General features: G+C 49.5%; 4 protein-coding genes across 6 annotated transcripts; 2 read left to right on the top strand and 2 right to left on the bottom strand.

The window, feature by feature from the left end:
• Positions 1-131: 131 nt before the first annotated feature.
• On the top strand, positions 132-19933 carry Sidpn (similar to Deadpan). Of its 3 annotated transcripts, XM_001356352.4 has the most exons (4): positions 16236-16721; positions 16780-16931; positions 18049-18363; positions 18436-19933. In XM_001356352.4, exons 2-4 carry the CDS (start codon positions 16883-16885, stop codon positions 19563-19565), a joined length of 1494 nt encoding a protein of 497 aa, XP_001356388.2. In that variant the 5' UTR covers positions 16236-16721; positions 16780-16882; the 3' UTR covers positions 19566-19933. The 3 variants fall into 3 exon arrangements, with proteins under 3 accessions (XP_015035770.2, XP_001356388.2, XP_033236912.1); XM_015180284.2 differs by lacking the exons at positions 16236-16721; positions 16780-16931 and adding an exon at positions 132-433; XM_033381021.1 differs by having other exon boundaries at positions 16236-16931.
• robl37BC lies at positions 1478-2324 on the top strand. The gene has a single exon (XM_033381023.1). It carries the CDS (start codon positions 1493-1495, stop codon positions 1967-1969), a length of 477 nt encoding a protein of 158 aa, XP_033236914.1. The 5' UTR covers positions 1478-1492; the 3' UTR covers positions 1970-2324.
• A 100-nt stretch (positions 19934-20033) lies between the features above and the next one.
• Positions 20034-22717, bottom strand: LOC4817456 (protein hook). The gene is made up of 6 exons (XM_001356351.4): positions 21698-22717; positions 21080-21640; positions 20902-21020; positions 20790-20842; positions 20552-20728; positions 20034-20492 (listed from the first exon to the last, which is right to left on the bottom strand). Exons 1-6 carry the CDS (start codon positions 22580-22582, stop codon positions 20254-20256), a joined length of 2034 nt encoding a protein of 677 aa, XP_001356387.1. The 5' UTR covers positions 22583-22717; the 3' UTR covers positions 20034-20253.
• A 75-nt stretch (positions 22718-22792) lies between these two features.
• LOC4817150 (uncharacterized protein C1orf50 homolog) lies at positions 22793-23647 on the bottom strand. Its single transcript, XM_001356350.4, has 4 exons — positions 23494-23647; positions 23277-23434; positions 23061-23222; positions 22793-22997 (listed from the first exon to the last, which is right to left on the bottom strand). The coding sequence occupies exons 1-4, from the start codon at positions 23546-23548 to the stop codon at positions 22809-22811; spliced, it is 564 nt and encodes a 187-aa protein (XP_001356386.3). The 5' UTR covers positions 23549-23647; the 3' UTR covers positions 22793-22808.
• Positions 23648-23682: the final 35 nt, after the last annotated feature.

Here is a 23682-nt window from a genome sequence, read left to right as displayed (position 1 = left end):
AATTGGTTTTCAAAAATATTTACCGCTTTTACAGCACTGAAAAGTGCTAACAATACCAAATTTGGTATATTTTGAACAGCTGATTTCTTGCACAGATTGGCAGTCCTCATGTCACTTATTTCTGGCGCCAATTTCATTTGCAAAAAGTTGGCAGCCACTGCATATTATTTACCGTTCCTTTTGCTTATTACGTTTTTGTTATTTTTAAGTCGGCTTTGTTCTAATAATTGTGCTAATAATGAGTGTTTTTAGTTTAATACTCGGTTAGGAATAGTGTTCCGAGCGTGCGCGATGTGCGGGTTGTTAGAAGGGCATGCTGAATGGATATTCTGGCTTAAAAAAAAGCCGCCAACAAGAGTTGGACAGAAGGCGCCATTTATGCTGATCACGTTTCAGTGTGAATTTACGATGGAAAAACACCTGAAATCATTGGGTAAGTAATATATATATAAGTAATATATAAATATGGGCACACATGCCACAAACATTTTGACTAAAGTTAGGAATTTCTAACAGTTGAGGGTCCTCCGGCGCCGCTGTGCCAGATCCGTGGTCTCACCGCATGGCATGGCGTTCCTCCGTGTTAACCTTTTACGACGAATTATTGAATAAATAGTTCTGCACACCGAAAGGGGTTCACTACAGCAAATGAATTATACAACATGCAAGCCCGGACCCGGACCCAGACCCGCACGTGACACCCAACGACCCACAGTCATAAAGTTATATTTTTGTTGTTGTTGCCGTCCTGAGCTCATCATCGGCTTGGTGGCGTGCGTGCGCACTCGACTCGACCCGTCGTCGCCGCCGCCGTTGCCGCCGAGACAATCTGTGGCCTAGCCGGGCTTATAAATGATGCACACAGCGGCACTGGAGTGGGCGTGGGGCGGCCACGGCTGTGTGGGTGTGGGCCGTGTGCTCTGCGGTGGTGGTGGCGCAGACGTAACTCTTAAGTTCGAGACTTCAACGCTTCGATTGTCGGGCTGTAATTCAACGCCATTTACGTGACCCCCAACCTTCGCAGCCGCCGTCGACAGTCGTCGTCTGTGCTGGCTGCCGCCGCCAGGCAACGCAGCATGCTGCCAGAAATGATTGCTCTGCAGCATGGGGAGTGGCGCCTCGTCTCGTCACGGCTCGCCCCCTCCTTCCTTTTCCTCGATGCGTTTTTGGGGTTGTGCAGGCAATGCCGTGCCGCGTGCTGTGCCGCCGGATAAGGTCCAACCTTTGACAAGGACTCCAGCGAATGGCTTCTGCAAGGCTTGCATAATGTGTCCATGCCTATAGCCGTAGTCAAGGGGTTGAGCGGTACTCCCTGCAACGCTAGTCAAATGGAGTGGCAACTTCCTCATGGACTCGGAAATCTAAGAGTTAATTGGACAACTGATTGGATTAATAATCAACTGCGATTCTGGGATTGTGGTGATTGAAACAGATTCAAATTCAATATGTTCTTAGGGATCGTTTTATAACATCTAGGCAGGCTTTGATAAAAATGCCTCAAATAAGTCCCCATACAAATTTTACTGAAACTAACAAAATTTTCCAATGGCTTAAAGATTTGGTTTTCCTATTCAAAAGATCAACAAATTCAGAAAAACATCTCGCTCCTACCTCGCTGACTACCATCGCCATGTCAGACGTTGAGACGACGTTCGATCGCCTGTTGAAACTGCCGGGCGTCATGGGGGCTATACTGGTCAATGGCGAAGGCGAAGCCGTTCGCACATCCATGGATTCTACGTCTAGCAGCATATTTGCCGGAAAAATGCGACCGATGGTGAAGATGGCACGGGCGCTAGTGCACGAGGTCGAACCTACGGATGAGCTTACGTATCTGCGTATGCGAACCCTCAAGAGTGAGATTCTGGTGGCCGCTGAGAACGAGCACATGATCATACTCGTACAGGATACGAATATTTTAGATGAGGCGCGTAGGAATAGCTCATCGTCGTCTAAGAAGAGTGAATGAATTCTGTATGCAATGTGACCATCTTTCCGCCACTCCTCTCCACGCAGCCCCTCCAGCTCCAGCTCCAGCTCCCCCTACCACTCCATCCATCAGGTGGAAGAACTAAAAAATAACAAAATGAACAAAAAGTGCGCAGTGCACGTCATGTGGGCAGCATAAACAAAATGGCATAAACAAGCTGCGCCAGCGGGGGGTGGGGGTATGAAGAGTCTTTGCACGAACTCCCGCTTCCCTCTTCCCTTCCCCGCCGCCGCAAATCCCAAGCACAGAGCAATACAACAAAAGTAAAATTGTGAGAGCAGAGAAAAAGAAAGCACGCAAAAATAAAATTCACATCCAGGCGAGGCAAATTGTATTTGCTTTTTTTTCGTTCATCGGAGTCGTAGTCGGCGGCGGCGGTGGCGGCGTCGTCCTCGTCCTCGTTGCCTCCTTTGGCCTGTGTCCTGTGGCCCCCACCCTCCCCCCTTGCCGCGTTCGTTCCAATTGCTGGCAACAACCGGCTGCCGTCACGCCATCAAGCATTCATGCCAGCAACAACAACAGCAGCACAAAACCGAGGGCCAGGAGCAGGGCAGCCTGTCGCCTGCACACTCGCACACACCCACACATACGCACGCACACCGAGGCAAAAGCTTTACACGCCTCCGCACGCGTCACACGAAAGCACGAAACCAATTTAAGCACCCACATTCTCTCACCCAATTAGTCGCACACAGCACAGCAGCAGGAGCAGGAGCAGGAGCAGCACATCGTCCCCTGCTCCCAGCCCGCTTCATCGTGCGCTTCGCCTGTCGCTGTCCCCATCCCCTGTTTTCGTCCCACGCACACACACATACACTCTGTGGGGCTTGTTGTCCTCCTCCGCCGAGTCGTTATCCTCGCGTGCGCACGCTGCATACTTTCTGGCAGGGACACGCTGCTGGATGCGATGTCTATATTGGGCTTTGGGGCAAAATATGTCCTCTTCAAATCCATAAATATTTATTTCTTCTTTTTTTAAAGCAAACCCTTTCACCGATCGTTTACCAAGTCATCCCCAAACTAGTTTACAATACTTTGTAACCTGTTAGAAAATACAGCCATGTTTAGTTTTAGAACATGATCTAGATTGAGAACACACTTAATCCTTGTGCCTGTCATCGTGCCGTTTTGCAACACTCTTTCAAAGCCCCAATCGAATGGATCCGTCTTCAGTTTTAGAATATGATCTAGGTATCATTTAGTCCACACTTCAACCGAAGAATTGCTTGTTGTTGTCATTGTGCCATCATCAACGCCATAAGTAGCAGTCAGCAGTTGCCTCCGTCAGCGCCAGTAAGTTGTCGAAGAGATGGTGGGAAGGGGGCCAGGATACAGTGGCACTGGCAGAGTGGGTGGAGAGTTTGTGCGCAGCCACAAAAACACCAACAACAAAGGGATGGGGTGTCTGTGTGTGTACGAATGTACGGGTGTTGGTGTACGGATGGGGACGACCAACAAGCGACACGATAATCTCGCACGTCGCATTTTTAGTTGCCGCTGCCGTTGCCGTTGCCGCACCCACCGCACTGCCGGCTCAGCCAGCACGAGTCCTGGAGTCTGGCTCTGGCAGAAAGCCAAATGTGGCAAGTGGCTGCTCCTGCTCAGTTGTGTGCCGCCACGGGGGGAGAGAGTGGGGCACGGGACCGAGTTTCCTGGAGTGGGTCCGTGTGGTTGGGTGTGAGATTTTGTGTCTGCGCGGGGCGAGCGACCGACAAATGCTTTCGAATTGCCATGACAATCAAACCGCTTACAAGTACAGTGGGATAATATGCTAGGATCTTCGCCATTTTCTTACCCAATAATGTATGATCACATTTTCCAACACTGTTTTGGCCTGCATTACACTACAATCAGTGGGTTATAAGATTTACTTTTATTTAAAATTTCGATTATTTCCTATTCCAGGATAAAGAGCAATCATGAGTGTTGTAGCATACTTGTTGGGGTATTTTTCGTATTTCTCTTCCAGCTGATTAAGGGACCAGAGCACGTTCTGTGCCCCACAACGCCACGCTTCAGTTTCAGTGTGCGCGCCTTTTTCATGCCGTTTCGCCGCAGGCTCTCGTCTTGAGTGGTGCGGTGGTGACGGTACGGATGTGTGTGTCCCGCGCTCGCGCTCGGTCTGGGTCTGTTTATTATCGCCAGCACCCATCAACGACCTCAACTCAACTCGCACCCGCCGGTGCCAGCCACCCTCCCCACCCCCCCTGCAACGCGGGTGCAGAACTTTGTCGTTGTCGCCGCCACCGCCACCCCCGTCGCTCCCGTCACCCCCGTCACCCCCGTCGCCGTCGTGTTGTCAGGCGAATTCCGTTGCCGCCAACGATGACGATGACAAATAAAAAACTTTGGCACGGCACGGAAGCATGCTGGCGGCATTCGCATAACGATGTCGGTGACTGCGACGATGACTCCTTCTCGGCGGAGGCCTGGAGAGGTCCTCCAACTCCTCCTGCCCCACATCCACCCAATCGCTGCCCATGCTCAAATCCTACTTATAGCCGTAGCCCAAGCCCCGGGACCAGAGCCCCAGACTGGCGCACTTTTGAAGTTTGAGCTAAGTGACATGCTGTTTATTGTTGAGAGTGTTAAAATGTGCGCCCTGAATCTACACGGTGGCGTTGTGTGAGTATGTGTGTGAGCTTCTATGCGGAGCAAGAAATTATAATGCCAAGCTTGAACACCGCACGCGCAGGCCGCAACGCCTTAGCCCGAGGTGCACAGAACAAAAAAAAAAACCTACTAGATAGATATTTGAATTCGAGGCTTGTGGTAGCTATGTACATAGTATATAGATAATAGGATTAAAGCACAGATACTGATTGGGAGAGGAAGATCGCGAAGAGAGCAAAACGGGCAGATATGCTCTCTCGCAGAGTCTATCAAGCTAGCCCAAGCTTTTTTTTCTCGTTCCCAACACTACTCCTGTTAAATTCGAACTCGAATTACACCAAAGAGAAGAAAAGAGATGCAGGTCTGGAGGTTTGCTCTCATTGATCTCTCTCTTCTGTCGATAGAGAGTTTTTCTTTTAGTGTATCTTTTCACTAAAGGTTCTGCATGTTACGGTTCACGTTCTCGCCGCCATGCCGCCATGCCGCCATGCCGCCAAATATACAAACAGACAAGCGACGACGGAATAGGAATGGCTGCTGGTACGACTAGTAGCTATGTAATCCATGAATGTGCCACAGCACAGCACAGCAGAGCAGAGCACGGCACAGCGCCAAAGTTGCCTGGCGGTTGTGGCAGAAGATGGCAATGGCGATGGCGATGGCTGCCGTCCATTTGTCCGTGGCACGTACTTTAGAAATTCCATGCAGATGTGCGCCGCACGCCGAGACGTGTGTTTTGATTTTCAGGCAAAAAAGGACGATGGCAAATAGCATGGTGCAGGGGAGAGGGTGGCAGAGGGAGGGAGAGGGCGTGGAGAGCAGCCAAGGCAAAGCTCAACGAACGACTGAGCGCGAACCCCAAAGAAAAACAAGCAGCAGGAGGGATTGGGTTGGGGATGGGGATGCGGTTGAAATTGTTGATGGTTGGAGCTGGAGGAATAAGGCTTTGGCTCTGGGACTGCCACTGCCACTGGCACTGGCACTGGCAACGCACGAAAGAGCAGTCAAGCGAGCAAGCCGTGAAAAAAGTGTCGACAAAAACAGCAAAGGCAACCGGCAACAGGACGACGACTCGCAGAGGATGAGTGGAAGGCCCAAAGGAAAACAGCAGCTGCACTTGTTGGTGTGAGTAACGAGCGATGCGGACGCGCCTTTTCTCCTCTGCTTTGTTGTGTGTGTGTGTGTGTGTGTGTGGATGGATGTAGTGGGGTTGTGGGGAAGGAGAGTGGAGAGTGGAGTGGATTGGTGAGTGGGAGGGGTGACCCAACACTAACGGAATAATTGCAGGCAACTCTCCGACAACACATACACATGCACACACACTCAACGGAAGCCAGACGAACAGGCGGCACCGGCTGATTTCGCACACTCTCACACCCGCACAACGCACACACCCGCACACACAGACAGACAGCCAGCCAGAGGTCGGGTGGCGGGGCGAAGGGTCGAGATGGAGCTTACTCCTTATTGTTGTGGCTGTGGGTGTGCGGAAAGATGTGGGGCTAGATGGTAGAGGTGGGAGTGTGAGTGGAACAGCAGCAGTTGCTCTCCATTTCCATGGTGTTTGGCGAGTGTCGTCTGAAGCGTGGATGTTGCTCTAGTAGTACACCCTGCTATTGGTCAATGTGTGGAGTATATTGTATCTCGGATAAAACGATTTCAATCTAAATCAATTTGTTAAAAGCGGAAGAAATTACAGAAATGATCACTAAATTCCAATAAAGAGAGGAAAATACAGTTAAAACTGTTCGAATTTTAAATTCGAATTTTCGAAGAATGAGAACCGTTTCGATCGTGTACCTCTGATCGATAAAGCGATATTTCGACCATTTCCAACACTTTCGTGTTTGAATTCAAATTTGAATTTGAAAAGTTTTAGCCTAAGGATTTCAGTAGGTATTCCTATAGCCCAAAGACAACCCAATCCGCTTGTTGTTGTTGTTGCCGTATTTAGGCATTCCATGACTGTGCTGTGGCTGCTTCTGGTTGCCTTGAAGCATTGGCATGGCATGGCATGGCATAGTATGGCTTTTTAGCCGCAATGCCGCTGCAGTGGTGTGAGTGTGAGTATGAGTATGAGTGGTGTGGTGTGGTGCTCCACGTCCGCCCATTCATCCGTTACGTGCGACCGTCTGCTGGTTGTGTCGCCCCTTGGCATGCCCTGATCCCTGCTGCCCGTTACGGACGCTTCCTCCCGTGGCTGGTTACATGAGAAAACTTTGAAACTGGAGACATGATAACGGGATCGGAATGGTGAGACGCAGCACACAAAACAGTTGGACGTTGGACAGCATGGGACGGACATGGACACGGAACACGGACAAGGGACACTGGACACCGACATGGACATGGACACGGGACACGGACATTGGCGACCGACTGGCCCCGGCCTGCAGCAGCCAGCCCCAACGAGTGGCGGTGGCAATGTCTGATTGTTAGTTGGATTTGGACTTGGCTTGGGGTTGGAGGTGGCTTGAACCCCAAGAGCTCGAGGGACGGAAAGCAGAAGCAAGGAGCAGCAGTCGCTGAGCAGTTGCCACTTGCCAGCTATAGAAAATTGTCATAGGAATCATCATCGGCTTCGTTAGATGTGGATGTGGCCTCAGTGGTAATTGTGGGACATTTTGTTGCCAAAGTGGTGGAGCAATGTGGTTGCTGTTGTTGGCGCTACGGGTGAAGTGTGGCGGAAATGATGGTGGTGGCAGGAAGATGGTGTCTGTGTGCTGTGCGCTGTGTGCTATGTGCTATGTGAGTGCGCCACACGGCCATGACTGGCTCTGATTGCCGCCGCCGCCGCCGCCGACACTGCCACCACCACCTCAACGCAGATAAACGTTGAAAGCCTCGTCTCGTCCCTTGCTTTGGCAGGTGGCTTATAAAGGCTAGGTCGTGTTGGGGGACTGAAGGAGTCCGTGCGTAACTTTTTATGCCAGTCCCTTGGTAGTATCCCATCCCCCAAGCTGTCTGTCGTCTGGCCGCCTGACTGTCACAGGTGCCGCTGTGTGTGCGGGGGGACTGAAAGTGGAGCTGAGCAAGAGCCTGGCCCTGACGCTGGAGGAGGATGGGCGGCTGCTCGGTTGGTTGGGTATCCGTAATAGCTAAAGAATTACACACTCACACCAAATTGGCTGAGGCAGGAAACGCAGTCGTTGCTTCATTAAGCAGAATATTTCAAGGGAACTCTCGGGCCGGCCCCCTTAGGCCATCGGCACCAGCAAAAATCTGTTAAAGAGAGCCACTGATTGTGACCAGAACACGGGATACAAACATACTCGTACACCAGGCACTCCAAGTATCATGTGGGGTTGAAAATCCAATTGAAATTTCAATTTGATGGGGGTTCTACTTCAGTTAAATGGTTTTTGGATTCATCAAGGGTTAGGAGGATCATTTCCGTGACCTAAAGCAGGGTCTTTGAATTCTAAAGCTAGGACATTGCATAGTTGAATTTGAATTCAAACACGAAAGTGCTGGATATGCTTGAAATATTAGTGATCGAATCGGTTTTTATTCTTCGAAAATTCGAATTTGAAAGCTCAAAACCCTTTTGCATTGTCAACACTGTTTTTATCGGTCAACGGAGGGAGAATGAAGCTTTTTTAATTGAAAATGTGTTTCTAGATGTGTTTTTTTTGAGGACTGGGCTTAAGCCATTTCCGTTTCTTACAGTTTTAAATGAAATCGCAACATGCAAATTGGCAATCAGCATTCCTGGATTCATATATGTACATATGTATATCTCACTTGAAATTGTAGGAATTTATCTGCTCGATAAATCCATTTCCTCGCTCTACCACCTCTCACGGAGACATCCTACATGCAGGACCTCCCAATATGGAATTTCCTCACATGGCTGCTATGGCAACGATCTTTTCGCCAGGATAATTGGCCTTCCTTCTCTTTGAAGTTATTGTTGTTTTCTTACTTTTCTTTTTCTTTCTCTCTTTTTTGTGCTGCATTTCATTGACGTTTGCGCCACTGTGCCCCAGCATTGTGTGTTGTGCTTGTGTGCGCATGTATTTAAGTGGCGTCACGGACAGACAGCTGAACGTACACTTGGATTGCCCCCCTCCCCCCTCTTGTCCTCGGCTATCGGAGGATGGGGTGTGGATGTGTTTGCTAACGTATTACTTGCCACGCTCCCACATCGAGGAGTAGCTCCAGGGGTAATGACAGTACTTGGGGCAGGAGCACAAGGCAGCAGCACCAGCAGGAGCTTAACTTTCTAACACGCCACCAATTAATGGGCACAAGAAGGGGGACCAGCAGCCGAGGGGCAGGGCATCCAGGGCAGGGCGCCTTCGAATGTTTGCGGATTTGTGTTTGAACTTGAAGTCAACAACTTAAAGAAGATGCCACGCCCTGTTCCCCCGTGCCCCCGCCACATCGTCAAAAGAGAGAGGAGACAACTTTCTCAACTCTCGGCGATTATCTAGCAATTAGCGTAGAAGGCGTCGTCTGCCTGCCTGTCGCTCGCCTTGCCTCCATCGCCTCGCCAACGCCATCGTGGAAGGTTTTTTCGGTAGCTATTTTGCTGGAAATTGTAAATGTGGCAAATCAATATGGATAAGCGGGCGGCAGAATCAAGAGAAGGGCCACTGAGTGGCAGAACAATCGAGGGAACGAGTGGCAGAGAGAGGCGGTGGAGTGGGATAGAGTGGCAGAGAGGGCGGTGGAATCGAGGGACCTAGGTGGCAGAGCGAGGTGCCAGAGCGAAACCATAAAATATTTCTGACGCTCGTCCATCGTAGCTTTTTTTTTTTTGCTGGTTTCCAGCGTCTACCAAAGCTATACAAATCTACAAATATACAAAGCCTGAAACTGAAATATATACATATACAGATATCTAGATGGATAGGTAGAGACATTCAAAGGCAGATGTACAGTAGATGATGCCCTGAGGGACAGGTTGCTGAAGAAGAGCAATCGTTTGCACGATTAAATAGCCATGAAGTATATGGATGAAGTACTCTTTTTGTTGACAGTTTGCTTGAGCAGATCAATCGGTTCCTTGTTCTCTTCCAAGGGAAGATTCTTAAGGACCTCAAGCTTGGGAGATTTTCCAACTTTAAATATATGTGGCTTTATCAGCCACATTCTCCTCCAGCCAATCCTTGATCTGTGCCACATTTGATTAGCATATACGCTACTCATTAGTTCACTCTTTGGATGGAGAGTTCTCCCGTATCAGGGCTGTCCGCCCCAAGGCAACTTTCACTGTATATAATCCCAGACACATACAGCAGACAGCGCCCCCAAAAGCAGACCGCAAACAGCCTTGATGACTGACGAACCGACGCCCTGGGGCCCGAACCTGAATCGAACACCACTGTGGACCCACCCCCACCTTCCCCATGAGTAGAGGTCCCCAAACGGCAAACGGGTCTCGCTTTGCCCCGGTGCGTAGGCAACGGCAGCAGCATTTTGAGCGTCAAAGTCGGTCGGTCGGTTGGTCTGTTGCGTGGCAGGTCACGCTTGTTTGGCAGCAGACGGCAGGCAGCAGGCAGCAGGCCTCAAAGCGGTGATGGGTGATGATGTGGCACGTGTGACGGGCGGGCAGGGGTAGGTGGCAGACAACGACTTTAGTCGACTGTGGGTCCAAAGCTTCTGCGAGGGAAAAGGCACTGAGGAAAACGGTGCCTTTAAATAATAAATTCCGATTTTTCATCTCTTGACAAACAGCGAAAATGCATCTTTTCGCTATGCAAAACTTGATTATAATTTCTTCCCTCCTAACATTTTCCTCAAAATACTTCTGATCTTTGAACCTTTTTCTTTCAGTGTGATCCTGCTGCTCGTTTCATCATTTTTTTGGCCGCCAGCACGCGTGCTTTTTGCGTCAAATTTAATGCGGCAAAAGTTGTGTGCAAAATGTGGCTGAATGGCAGAATGACGGGGGCGGGGGGAGTGGAGGCTAGAGGGGTCATCTGTAGGTGGGTTTGACATGTGGCAGCCGGCGGCGGCAGCAGCAGCAGCGGCAAAGGCAAAGGCAAAGGCAAGTCATTGACGCGCAAAAGGGCGCCATGGCAAAACACGGCTCGGATCCGACAACGACCCAGGCAGGGCCACGGATCAGGCGCAGCATTTAAAACACACACACACACACACCCACATACACTGACGACCCTCACACATAGGAGGCAAACTTTTGCCACTTGTCGGCAGTGCAAAAAATAAAAATAAAAATAAAAAGTAGAAATAACCTCTGTGGAACCTTTTTTTAAGTTTAATTTTGTTGCCTTCAAGTTTTATAACAGAATTTTCTGCTGCAGGATGGGGCAGCATTTGTTGTATTTTCGGGTAGCAGAATGGACGTGTATGGGACGTGGGTGTTGGCTAACGTCATTAGGGATTAGGCTCGGGTCGAATGTTTGGTCACTCTATTCCTTTTTTTGTTTTTTTTTTTGGTGCATGACACTTTCCATGCAGAAATTGGATTGGAAAAAAACGTTGCCTACATTTGCGCGCCGCTGTGTTGAGTTCCATTGTTGTTTCGTTGACAAGGCACACACCTCCTCCCATACGCACACACATGGCTCACTCCTGGCGCTGTCGCCCGCCCACTGCCAATCCCAAAAAATGCCCAAAACGAACAAGCGACACGCGTCGTCCTGGCCATGGCCTGTCCCTGTGCCAGTCCCCAGTCCCCTGGTCCGTAGTCCGTATTCCGTAGTCCGCAGTCCCACGCCCTTACCCTTGCTGCAACCCGGCCTTTCCCCCATCCACACGGAGAAAATGTCGACGACAGACGTCGCTGCCAAGCCAACATTAGCATTGAAGTGCAAACGACGCCCACACACACACACAGACATTTGCCCGCACCCCGCCGCCACCCCGCACACACACTGGAGACTAGAGGATTGGAAGGCAGCCAAAGCGCTGCTCGAGGCTGTCGGGGGGAATGACGGGCAGGGGGGACAGCTGCCACGCCATGCCGCAGTTGGAGCACTCACGCAAATTTCAATTTTTTTCACACCACTGCTCCGCTTCTGTTTGCGTTTGCCGTCTGCCTCTGCCATATTGCGGCCATGCCAGTGCACACCCGACAAAAGGGCTCGAAGAAGGGTTAAAATTTGAAACTGTAAGAAAGAACTGACTAGTAAGGGCATTCCAAAGATTTACCTATATCTTCCTTCATAAATTTATTCATCGATATTCTTACCTCTTGATTCACGCTTCCATAGCATTCACCCTAATACTTCTACTGATTCATCCTTCTGTAGATTCAATCATTTATTGTAAACCTTCTTAGTGGTTCATTCTTTGCTTCAGCCTGTGATCCACTCATTCTTTCTGATCATAGTCCATCATAGTCATCCCTTGGTGTGCTCTCCACTGCCTTTTTCTGCTGATAGTTCATGCTTCTAATGGTTCATTCTCCTGTTAGTTCACTCTTCCGATAGCTATTCTACAGCCTAATTTCTCTAAGTATCAGTATTCTCTATCTTTTCGCTTTCTTTCCTTTTGTGAGGTGCGCCAAGCCGTCATGCTGTCGGTCTTCGAAGCACGCGCCAGCACACACAGACACACCCGCACTCATACACACACCAACAGTCATGCACACTCGAGCACACACCGATACACCAGAACACACAAATACACCGACACAGGCACTGGAGCTCCATGGAGCTCTGCTCTGGCGTATTGTACGTGCTCTTACACCGCACAGTGTGGCGCACTTCCTTTTGATTTAGTCATTTTTCTCTCTTTAGCCGACAGAACCAGCAGCAGCATAAGCAGAAGGAACGCAAGGAGCAAGGGGAGCAAGAGGAGCAAAAGGAGCAGGAGCAGCAGGTCGTGTCATGGCCCCACCCGTGTGGCACCCGTGGCACCCTCTACACCGCAACGCACCGCACCGCACCGCACACAGCACTTCTTCTCCTCTCTCTGCCGCCACTTGACAAACTGCCTTTCTCGTGCCGCACTCGCCCCTTTGTTCCCGTCCTGTCCTGTCCGTGCCGTTCCGTGCCGTGCCATGCCTCGTCCTCGCTCTGCCTCTGCCTCTGCCTTTGCCTCTGGTCCTGTCCTGCCTGTCCTGTCCGACCGTCCTGCTTCCGTTGCCATTGCGGCAGTGAGCGCACTTCCGAAGCTTTTCCTGTGGGGGTTTTTCCTCCCCTTTTTGTTCCGTGTGTGTGGGGTTTTTCCCTCAGTTTGATTTTCATTTCTGTTTTGCCACCAATACCTTTTTGCCAGTCTCTCCAGGATCTCCGGGCTTTCTCCATACCTTTGACTCTGCATTCCGGACTCTGGCTGGTCCTTCATCCTTTGGCTATTGTGTGTGTGCCTGGCCATCAGGTGGGCTCGCCATCGATTGCGAGGATTGCAGGGTATTTACCACAGTCCACACTTTCCTGAGCTCTGGCCAAAAGGTTGCATGTTGCCGGCTGTTACAGGGCTACTGCCACTGCCACTGCCAGTGCTACTGCCTCCTCTTCTCTGGCCTGGGGGGTGGCGGGTGGCATGGCATACAGTGTGGACTGCTCTGGAGTGGCAGCCAGTGGGGCCTGTCAAGTCGACCAGAAACATTGGCAGCATTGTTGGTGTTGGTGTTTGGGTTCGGGTTCGGGGGCTTAGCAGAACCGTAGCCATAGCCCAGGCCAGAGATGTGTGGCAGAAGCAGTAGCAGTAGCAGTCGCAGGCGGTGTGGCAGGAGACTGCAGACCCAGTCAGAGTCATGGACGTGGCAGAGCTTTTAGCGCCGACAACAACGAGGACGGCGACGATGACGGTCATGACGATGATGGCGCTGGCGGCCTGGCCTGCCTTCTGCCCCGGCCTCGATCTCGGGTCTCGGTGTGGCTATAAACGATTTATGTGTGTGCCAGCACCACATGACTGCCCCCAACCCATGCCGCATGCCACACAGGCTACAGGCCACCCCCCTGTGACCCCCGTCCGCATTCAAGTCATCGTTCAGTTCAGTAATTTGGCTGACGGCGACGGCAGCTGGCAAACGCGCTGGCTGGCTGGCAACATGCGCCAAGTGGATTGGGGGTGCTCTGACTCCTACTCTCTTCCTGCCTCCTGCCACCTGCCTCCTGCCACATGCCACGTGCAACTGTGGGTGAATGCGTAGCTCTCTGTGTTTCTGTCTGGGTGTACGCTCGACTATGATTACACCTGGCTAAGCCGCATAAAAAAAGAGCCAACGACCCAAGCGGCTCGCACTTACGCGGATCCGTGTGACCATCATTGGAGGCGGAGGAGGAGGCTCCGATTCCCCAATCCCCAATGCCCAGTCCCTAACGAAACGCCGTGCACTCGGACACATGGTGTGTGGATGCTAATTGCTCATTACGCCTCGAAGAATTCTCAGACGAGGTTCTCGCACCGTTGGGAGAGGAGGTGGCTGTTCCATGAGGGGTTTGCTATTTTATTAAATATGCCTGTGGCCAAAAATAGAGTGGGTAAAGTCTCTAATAGATGCTTTAACGAGACATCTCTGGGAGCCCATAAAATGAATATATGATTTGCATTCGTTATCGAGAATACATGATTAGTAGATCTCCGTGGTTCTTTCTGTCGATATGTCCTCTTGTTCAGTGGGAATAAGTGTCTGAAAGTCCCAGGTAATCTTCCACATATCACAAAAACAATCCTTATCAGCGAGACTCGAGTTGAGCATCAATGTATCTCCTCAAGCACACGACATGTATGTTGTTTTTACTTTCTCGAGGGCCTACTTCCGGTTTCGAATCTCGGCGTAGCAGTTTTCGCCTGTGCGTCTGCCTGTCGTCCGTTATCAAGGAATAAATCTCTGGGCAATGGGACCCATAGAAGCCATAAACTCAATGCTACTTTCGTGTGGTTTATCTGGATAAGAAAATGAAGGAATTCAGCAGCTCTTCCTTTGGTTTGGTTATCTGCAGACACCATTTGAAGGACCCCCCTGTGGGTACAATATGTTACCCCATGAACATTCTCGTATGGGCATATGCGGGCTGTCACCTCTGCCCAAGTGATAGATGTTACGGCTTAGTCTTTTGGCTTATCCTTGCCACCGCCTGATGCATTATGCTTTATACAAATTCGATTGGCTTTGGACTGAGATTTGCTTGGGATTTGAATAATTCCCCCGCAAACGGCAGAGCCACTGCAGCAGTAGCAGCACCACCAGCACCAGCAGCGAGAAGAGCAAATGGAAAGTTTGCATAGCATACAGTTTTGGGGGCACTTGTTGTCGGAACGCGTTGCGCACCTTGTTAAGCTTCGTCTGATGTGTGCGGCACGGCACCATCCACTGCAATTTGTTGCCATCAACCTTGTTACCCCACCGCACCCCTCCTGCCATCGGTGCTTTCCTGCCAACGTATTTATCTAATAGTCCCTGCCACTGCCACTGCCCTGCCCTGCCCTACCCGCTGTGTCACAGTTGTCTTCGTCTGGCTGCTGCCCCCACATCCCATCCGGTTCTCCTATGGCCATGGCACGTCCATCCGGTCCTGCACGCGTCTCCTGCTCCTGCTCCAGCTCCTGCCCCACAGCCAGTTCTGTCGCCTGCTGCCTGGCTTATTATTTGCCACGACTGCTGCTGCTGGCTGCGGCGCAGAAGTTTCGCCTCGTTGGTGTTATGATTTCGATGCGGGCAGCCGAATGGCAAAGTCAGCGACTCCCCGCCACCCATAGCAGCCCATCAGCCACCCCCTGCTACCCCCCACTGACCCTGGCGACCCCGCAACATTCAGAGGTTCTGCTGCGTCGCCACCCGCAGGCCACAACTAAGACTAACCCGACTGCTGACAGAGCGCTGTGACGCAGTGTCCACCCAATGAACAAAATTCTCGAGGGGAAAGTTGAATTCTGGGGTAAATATAATGGGTAGAAGGTGTGAATAAAACTCTGATTTTAGAAATCCTAGATCGATTGTGGCCAAAGCTCGATCTTTCCTGATCAGAATTTGAAGTCCCCCGCAATCCATTCTTAGTGCGATCCTCCACATTAAGAAAGTGCAAGTTTCTAGGAATATTCCTCTCGGCTAAGCCTCAATAATCTATTGCACCTCAACCTCCTTGCTCCCAACTGATCGTATTTCCTTCGGAAAAGTACAGAAAAGGTATGCCCGAGAATCCAAAAACAAAATACAACCCGCAGCTGGTAATCGCTTTTGGAACGGAGAAACCAATAACAAAATACCCACCAGTTGGCGCCTGAGCTCACAAGTTAAGACCCAAGAATCGGCCCACCCCAGAGCTAGATCTAAAGATCCACCTACATATGTTTATCCCACCAGAGATCCATTACATTCCACTCGTCGATTCTGCGACTCCCCCTTCAAAATGTCTGCTTGGATGCTTCCTATTTGCGCCTAAACGAATTGATTTGTATGCCTGTGTGTGGGGGGTATCTGTGTGTGGGCTCGGTATCTGTGTGAGAGTGTCTGTATCTGCATCTGTGTGTGTCTGTGTGAACTTTTGTGTGCGCGCTAAAGCCAGACATGGTCACGCCGTCCGTCTGTCCGGCGTGGCGGCACGTCGGCCTGTCGCTTGCGCTGCCTGACATTTGCCGCAGCCAACGCCCGCCCACTGGCAACATGCCTCTGCTGCTGCCACTGCTGCTGCTGCTGCTGCTGCTGCTGCTGCTGCGTCGTTAAGCTCTGTGTCCCCCTGTCTGTGTGTCCCAGTGTGTGTGTCTGTGTGTTGTGTGGCAACCATTACCACAACCACCATTAACGTGGCAGGCAGCAGGCGGCAGGCAGGCAGGCAGGCAGGCAGGCGGGCAGGCAGCCAGTCGTTGCTGTTGCTGTTGCTTTTATTGTCGGTTGACTCCAATCTGCTTTGGTTGCTGCGCCACACGATGACGGCTGGCAAACTTTGTGCCTCGTGGCCGACGGCTCGTGCCACTGCCACTGCCACTGCTACCACACCGAGTAGCAAGCAGCAGAACCAGCAGCAGCACCATTCAGTCGGGAAATTTTGCACAAACGGAGCGCACGCGACAGCGGAAAGAGCCAACCGGCGGCAAACAGTTGAAAAACGTTGAAAAATTCGCAGCTACGCTTTGGCTTTGCTTTTACCGTCAGTTAGCCGTGAACCGTCGACCCATACGGACGTCGTCTGCTTCCTTTGGCATACGGAAATTCCTCGGAAGAAATCACAAGCGGAACGGAACCCCAAAAGACGTAACATTTCTGTCTGTGGCGTGCAATCCGACGAGAAATATTCTTGAAAATTTCCAAGGAAAAACGGATTTTACTGAAAGGAAAATTTATAGTGAAAACCTCTCTGAAAACTAATCTCTGGCGCAAAGAAGAATTCATGTGAATTCCGTAAAAATGAGAAAATGACAGCAAAACGTGATAAGGATTATTCGAAAAATAAATCGGCAACTGGTAAACACACACTTTTAAAGGATCTTTGAGCAAAGGAGGACTTTGAAAGCGGATTTTAAAATAATAATACTTCAAAAAAGAGAAAAGAAAGACCTTATAAAATAGTTTAAACGCTTCAAGATCCCTTTCTTCAATAACTTATTTTATGGATATTTTATTTAAAGTAAACGATTATCCTTTAATCACGGATAAACGTTTTATTTCAAGGCCTCTTATCTAAGAATATTCAATCAAGAATAAGAATTTTGTTCCCTTTTGTTCCCTTAGAACATCCAGGGGTTCTACCATTATAGTTTATTTTATGATTTCAAGAACTTTATTAGCTTATCATTCTTTTAAAAACATCCGAAAATATAGCCAATATTCAGCTTTATTCCAAAACAATTCACATTTATTTGTTCCAAAGATATGCAATGCATTTGCCAAATAATTCATCCAACGGAAAATACAGTGCGTTTCACAGAAATAAACACCTGTAGACGCCTTAACACCTGGAGCTTCCTGGCTTATGTTTGAAGAGCTGATTCTGTTTTTCGATTTTCCGTTTTGATGCCAAAAAAATAGATGCAGAATATTGTTATAATCTGAAGTTTTGACCCTATTTTGGTTTGCAAAATGTGATTGGATTATATTAGGTATACGTTAAATATTTATCAAGATTTTCAATGGGTATCTTCGTAGTTCTCGGCTAAACTAGAAAGAAAATGAAGTTCTGGACTTATACCCCTAGAAAAAAGAAAGATTTAATGAAAATTCAAGTTTCAAAACTATTTTCAATCTCTTTTCAATGACCATTGAACAGGAAACAGACTCTTAATACCCCCAAAAGTCTGATAGTCTAGTCCAATTGAAGTTTACAAAGTTTATACTTCCCTATTTTAAAGTGGATCTATTCCATTACAAATTCTTTAGAGAACGATCCTTAAAGAAATGAGAAATGGTAGAGCCGTATTAGCACTATTATGCACTCCGTTTCGGGGGTCGTTCTCCAGATTAAACGGCCTTCACCAAGAAAAAAAAATTTCCGATATGTTCAAAGTAAATCCATTGCCTGGTCTATGTCATGACTAGAACTCCCCACCTAATCATTGGCTTTCGTTTTCTTTTTGTTTTCCAGGCATCGGATTCACCGCCGCCGGCTCGACCGCCAATGGCAGCGGCATAAAGTCCATTGGGCTGGTGAGCTCCACGCAGAATGTAACCTCCTCGCAGGACATCAGCAAGCGTACAAATAAACCACTCATGGAGAAGCGACGAAGGGCGCGAATCAACCAGAGCCTGGCCATCCTGAAGGCCCTCATTCTCGAGTCCACAAAGAATCAGAGTGCGAAGAACGGCGAGGGCCAGGCCAAGCACACGAAGCTGGAGAAGGCGGACATCCTAGAGCTGACAGTGCGACACTTCCAGAGGCATCGCAACCTCGATGATCCTTGTGAGTGTTTCGGCATGATGCCATTCACTCATGTAACACGTAGCTTATTGAATGAATTTTCTATCCCTGCAGCTGTCAACAAGTATCGAGCGGGATACACGGACTGTGCTCGAGAGGTGGCTCGTTATTTGGCCACGCCAGAGCCCCCGCCAATGGGCAGCATGCCAACGTTGGGGGAGCCAGGTTCCAAGGCGCGCTTGCTGCGGCACCTGGATCAGTGCATAGCGGAGATCGATGTTGAAATATGTCCCCATTCGACGGCCAATTTTGTGGAGAGTCCGAGCAGCAGTAGCTGCTTCGATCTAAACAACTCGAAGAAGTCGCAGCCGGACGAGCATTCGCTGGACTACAGCAGCCAGGACTCGAATCCCCTCGACTACAGCAAGGGCCTAAAGCTGGGGGCCGATCAGCGACTCATGCAGGCCACGACGACAGCGCCACAGGACGAGAACAACAATCGTGGCCAGCAGATTCCACAGATTCCCCCACAGATCCAATCGCAGGTGGACCCTGGAGTAGCGACCAGCAGCGTCGTCTCGGAGCTGAGCTACGAAGACGATCGTAGTAAAGTATGTGCCAATGTCCTCGAGCAGTACAAGCAGCAGCTAAAGCAGGCCCAGCAGATCCAGCAGCCCGACAGCGCCAACGGTGTGCTCGTCCTCCCTCCCCACTACGTGCAACTGGCGGCGGCTCTGGGCCTCAGTGCCCAGCCCCTGGTCGATCCGATTGCCACGCGCACGGACTTTGAGCGCCTGATCGAGCTGCAGCGTGTCCAGCCGCATTTGGCGGGCAAACTGAGTCCCAACTTTCCCGGCGGACTGGAGGCGGCTCATGTGGCTGCCGCCGCTGCGGCTGCGTATGCCAACAGCATGGCAGTGGCCGCTTCCGCGGGAGCCACCGTTTCGGCCATGACAGTCGCTGCAGAACGGCCCTCCTCAGTGGCCGCTTCGGTTAGCTCTGGAGTCTCCGTGTCGGAGCTTAAGTCGATGCCTGCAACGCAGCAGTCATCGCCGCGATCAGAGAGTGGCATCGGCTCAAATGAGAACGAGGCATTGGAGGCCAGTCCGCGGCCGCAGACGAGCAGTGCAGCGCGCCAGGCGCTGAGGCAGCGTCAGGAGGAGGAGTACCACTATATGGCGCAGGCAGGAGCGGCCGGACAGCCCGGTCCTGGCCAGGATGAGAGCATGTGGCGGCCATGGTGAATGGAAGAGGAAGCTAGATTTTATGTACCAAGTATGTATGTAGACTGCACAAGTTTGTTGCTTATATGGTGATGGTAAATGGTGTCGCCGGCAACCGGCGGACCGCCCCCCAAACGCAAAAAGAATGGATGGCTGGATCAGAAACCTATTGTTATAACTGCTCGTCTATGAAACTCCTTTTCTGAATTGCATTTTTTACGTGTGCCAATGCCCAAGGAAGAGATTCTTTGGATAGATTTATATGGATCGAGAGAACATGGAGAGGCGACCATATGATTTACCTATGAATATGTATGTTTTTTGCCCTGAACTATGCGTTAAATGTATTTAATTCTATACTAAAACTAAGATATTTACAAAAACAATAATGGTGGTTTTTTGAATGCTGGTGATCGTTCCAAGGACGGCACTGCCAGATCGAATTCTTGCAGAACTTTTTTGGCGGTTGATTCAAAACACGTCGTTTGCTTAATTTGGATAATTGTCTTTCTTTGTAACTTTATTAACGTATTTCCTACAAAAATACTATACGATCAGATCAGATCAGATCCATGCGGATATCGAATAAATACTTGCGTTATATATATATATTATTTATATAAATGTTCAAACAAACCCCTAGCGATGAAATATGTCCTTAACTTAATCCAACCGAATCGAATGCTCGTGCTAGAATTCATGCAGCCCCCTACTTCGATTTCATTGCACTCAGTGACTTGCGCGGCGCCGACTGTCGCTGGCGTGCCAGAAATGTCTGTCCCGAGCCCATTAATATTGCCAATTTAGAATCAACAGCATCGCGCTGGGCATTGACACCCAATCGGTAGAAGGCCGAGGTCATCAATTGCTCTTCCATAACGCTCATTTTTGGCTTTGGCTCCTCCTCAACGACATCGAAATACTTCTCCAAGGCACTTGCATCGATTGCTGCAAATTAAATGAATGTTTTAATGCATTTTCTTAGGTATTTTTGAGGCTATAAATACCACTGGCTATACGCGGATCGAAGCTCTTGATAACCTCCTTGGCCTTTTCCAAACATTTTCGGTATTTCGCATCGTAGGCCATTACTTCCTGCTCGCGAGCAGTCAGATTAGTTTCCAGCTGCGTGACCTTGCATTGCAGCGAGGAGCTCTGCGTCACCGACTCCTCCAATTGAAGGGCTGCAAGAAAGTTTAAACTAAAGTTGATTCCCTGTTTATTAAGTACTTCTAGAAGTCTCACTCTTTTGTTCATTGAGCTCCATCAGCTGTTTGATTTGCTTGCCAAATTCGCTTCTGCAATCCAAAGAAATGTTTGTTTCACATATTTAATGGAATATTGAATGTTTAGTTACTCTTTCAGTATGGGATCGTCGCTCTGGGAGGCATGGGACAGGGAGAGTATGCGCTCATTGGCCGACTTTAGCTGCTCGCGTAGATTCTCGCAGCGTTTGTTGGCATCATCCAGAAGTTGCTGCATTGCAAAATAATGAAATGTATAGAGAAAGCGTTACAGGATCTTCTAAAACTCACCGCCAAAGCCGTTTGACCGCCCTGCCCTTCGCGCAAAGCTTTGTTTTCCGCCTCGAGGCGCTGCATCTTCTCCACTGTGGCTGGGGGTTGCAGCTCCCGGGAAACTGCGGTGCCAGTGAGGCCCGAATTGGAAGACAGATGCCCGCACTTGAGCTCGTCGACGGTCTCGCGAAGATTGTCACGTTCTTTTAGCAAGCTATCTTTGGCCCGCTGCAGGGCCAGATTCTTGCCCTCCAGATTCTTGTTGTCAAACTCCAACTTCACATTCTTGCTGCTCTCGCTGTCCAGCTTGGTGTGCAGATCCTGGATCTCCTTCTTGAACAGCTCTATCTGCCCCTTGGTGTTGGCATATCGCTTGGCATCCTCCTCGAACTGGGCGTTCTGCTGCACATAGTCCGCGCTGCGCTCCTCTAGGATTTTCACCTGCTTTTTCAAGTCATTGTAGTCCTCCAGCTTTTTTTTGTACGTGTCCAGCTGTCCCTCGCAAATCTTCAGCTTGTCATTCGATTCCCGCAGCACGTCTACTTCATCCTTGAGAGTTGTCACCTCAGCAGTGCTTTTCTGTGGGAAATAGAATTACAACAAACTCAAGATGTACTTAAATTTACTGATCCCTACCAAAAGTTCATCTATCCGCATTTGCATGTGCAACAGGTCGGTCTCCTGCTGTTGGGCCTTCAGCTTCAAATCCTCGCGAGCACCCTCCGACTGCAAGAGCTCTTCTTTAAGCAGATCGAGCTGTCGCCGCAGCTCGTTGTAGCGCACAGAGCCCGTTTGCACGGGCCCCAACGAAACACCATCATCGCCAATGACTGTGGAGCTGTGCTCCAGACGCGCAAACTCCTTCTGAACCCTCTGCAGTTCCTGCTGTAGGTTTGTCTTCTCGTCGATCAGCAGCAGCATTTTCTTCTCGGTTTCGAAACATTTCTGGGCCATGGCATCGCGCTCTTCTTGCAGGACCTTGCCATCCAGCATTCCACTGATGGAACTGCGCGAAAGTGACGTGACGATACCTCCCTCCGCGGCATTTCGAGAGGACTCCAGCTCCTGGAGTGCTCTCATGATATTCGCCTGTAGCTCCTCTTCCAAGCACATGATCTCGGTTATGTACGATTGCTTTTTGGCACAGTTGACCGCACAGCCCAAGACCAGCTGGAGCAAACGCTCCAGCTCGACCAGGTCGCATTTCTCGGCAATGCGCTGCACATCGGGCTTCACAAAGTCGCTGAGGGTGTAGTTAAGGACCTCGCTGTAGTAGTCGTAGAGCGATTGTGTGACTTTCTTTAGATTACTCATACGCAAACGCCAGTTGATGCCCACGGCACTGGCTTTGATTTTCGCCAGCCACGAGTCTGTGAAAGATTCGGGGGCGAATTGATTCAGCGCCTGGGCCACGGCTACACCGTCTGCCAGTGATTCAGCATCTGCGTGGGGCGCATTCAAATTGAGGGTTTTAAACCACTCGAGCAGGCTGTAATACATTTCGTTCTTTGCAGCGGACATATTACGTGTCTTCGAGTCAACGTCTAACGGAACAAAACAAACGAAAATAAATATAGAAAATTTCACAAAAACCACAGCTGTTGCAGTGAAAACAAAACAGAAATAGAGATGTACTAACCCTATCGATAACTTTTACGCCCCTATCGATGCAGCTAGTTGTCAATCATATGCGATATTTGTAGATATCGATTTATACGATATTTAAATGTATTCAAATTAAACTATTTTATTCATTGTTAATATTAAAGTCAATAGCCATAGCCGAGCGTCCACTGTCCAATGCCTTCTCCATGCATTCCTCCGCCCATTTGAGCCTTTCGTCTTGCTGTTTTATCTTGTCCAGCGGTGTCCAACTTAAGTCAAATTCGAGTCTATAGCTACCTTTGTACGTCTGGTCTACCGAATGATTCCATTCCTGAAGGTGTATCACTGGTATGGTTAAATCTGCTGTACAAGCATTATGGATTGGCAGACTTACTTCCGGCGAGAGCATGCTGAAATAGGTTTGACCTGATGCCCTTTGATAAAGATGATAGATTTGTCCAGGTTTTTTGGTAAAGTTGCAAGCGGCATTGTGCAGGTCACGGTTCACATTGGACTCTTTCAATATTTCCATGGCCTGTGCTTGCAGCATCTTGATCTAGGATTACAATTTATATAATTCATATTCATTTGAGTTGCAAAACAATCTTACTTGATCCATTATTACTCCAAGTTTGTGACAAGTGGTGTGTTTGAGTTGCTTGTCCGCATTCTGGATTTGTTGAGCCAAAGCAATGATGTCCTCCTGGTCATGCATAGAAACTCGCAAGGGATCTAACAGAGACTGTGGATTTCTCTCCACCAGTTGTGCTGAAAGAAATGTGAAATGCTTGAACATTTTATTGTTCACTGTTCATTGCTTTGTTTACCCTTTTTAACTGCTGTGGTGTATGTCAACTGATCCATTGTGGTAGCCCTTTTCATCACCCGCTCGAGCAAATGAATAGGAATATAATATTGAACATGTGTTTGCGATTGTTGTGTTGTTCTTTTTCTGCATATCGATGGGGTATTGACGTACTGGCGTGGGCTTTCGATACCAAGGATGCATATCGAAT

This window comes from Drosophila pseudoobscura, chromosome 4 (genome assembly GCF_009870125.1).
Source record: "Drosophila pseudoobscura strain MV-25-SWS-2005 chromosome 4, UCI_Dpse_MV25, whole genome shotgun sequence".
In the NCBI taxonomy this organism is placed as follows: Eukaryota; Metazoa; Arthropoda; class Insecta; order Diptera; family Drosophilidae; genus Drosophila; species Drosophila pseudoobscura.
This window is presented reverse-complemented; position numbering and strand designations above follow the sequence as displayed.

Excerpts from the sequence above, each read along its gene's own strand:
- Sidpn (XM_015180284.2), top strand. The coding sequence starts at position 292 with ATGTGCGGGTTGTTAGAAGGGCATGCTGAATGGATATTCTGGCTTAAA. Across the intron at positions 434-18,048 it reads AAAACACCTGAAATCATTGG|GCATCGGATTCACCGCCGCC; the intron begins GTAAGTAATATA and ends TTTGTTTTCCAG. Across the intron at positions 18,364-18,435 it reads TCGCAACCTCGATGATCCTT|CTGTCAACAAGTATCGAGCG; the intron begins GTGAGTGTTTCG and ends CTATCCCTGCAG.
- robl37BC (XM_033381023.1), top strand. The coding sequence starts at position 1,493 with ATGCCTCAAATAAGTCCCCATACAAATTTTACTGAAACTAACAAAATT.
- LOC4817456 (XM_001356351.4), bottom strand. The coding sequence starts at position 22,582 with ATGTCCGCTGCAAAGAACGAAATGTATTACAGCCTGCTCGAGTGGTTT. Across the intron at positions 21,021-21,079 it reads GCGGTCAAACGGCTTTGGCG|CAACTTCTGGATGATGCCAA; the intron begins GTGAGTTTTAGA and ends TTTGCAATGCAG. Across the intron at positions 20,729-20,789 it reads GGAGCTCAATGAACAAAAGA|CCCTTCAATTGGAGGAGTCG; the intron begins GTGAGACTTCTA and ends ACTTTCTTGCAG.
- LOC4817150 (XM_001356350.4), bottom strand. The coding sequence starts at position 23,548 with ATGAAAAGGGCTACCACAATGGATCAGTTGACATACACCACAGCAGTT. Across the intron at positions 23,435-23,493 it reads CACCACAGCAGTTAAAAAGG|CACAACTGGTGGAGAGAAAT; the intron begins GTAAACAAAGCA and ends CATTTCTTTCAG. Across the intron at positions 23,223-23,276 it reads TTGGAGTAATAATGGATCAA|ATCAAGATGCTGCAAGCACA; the intron begins GTAAGATTGTTT and ends TTGTAATCCTAG.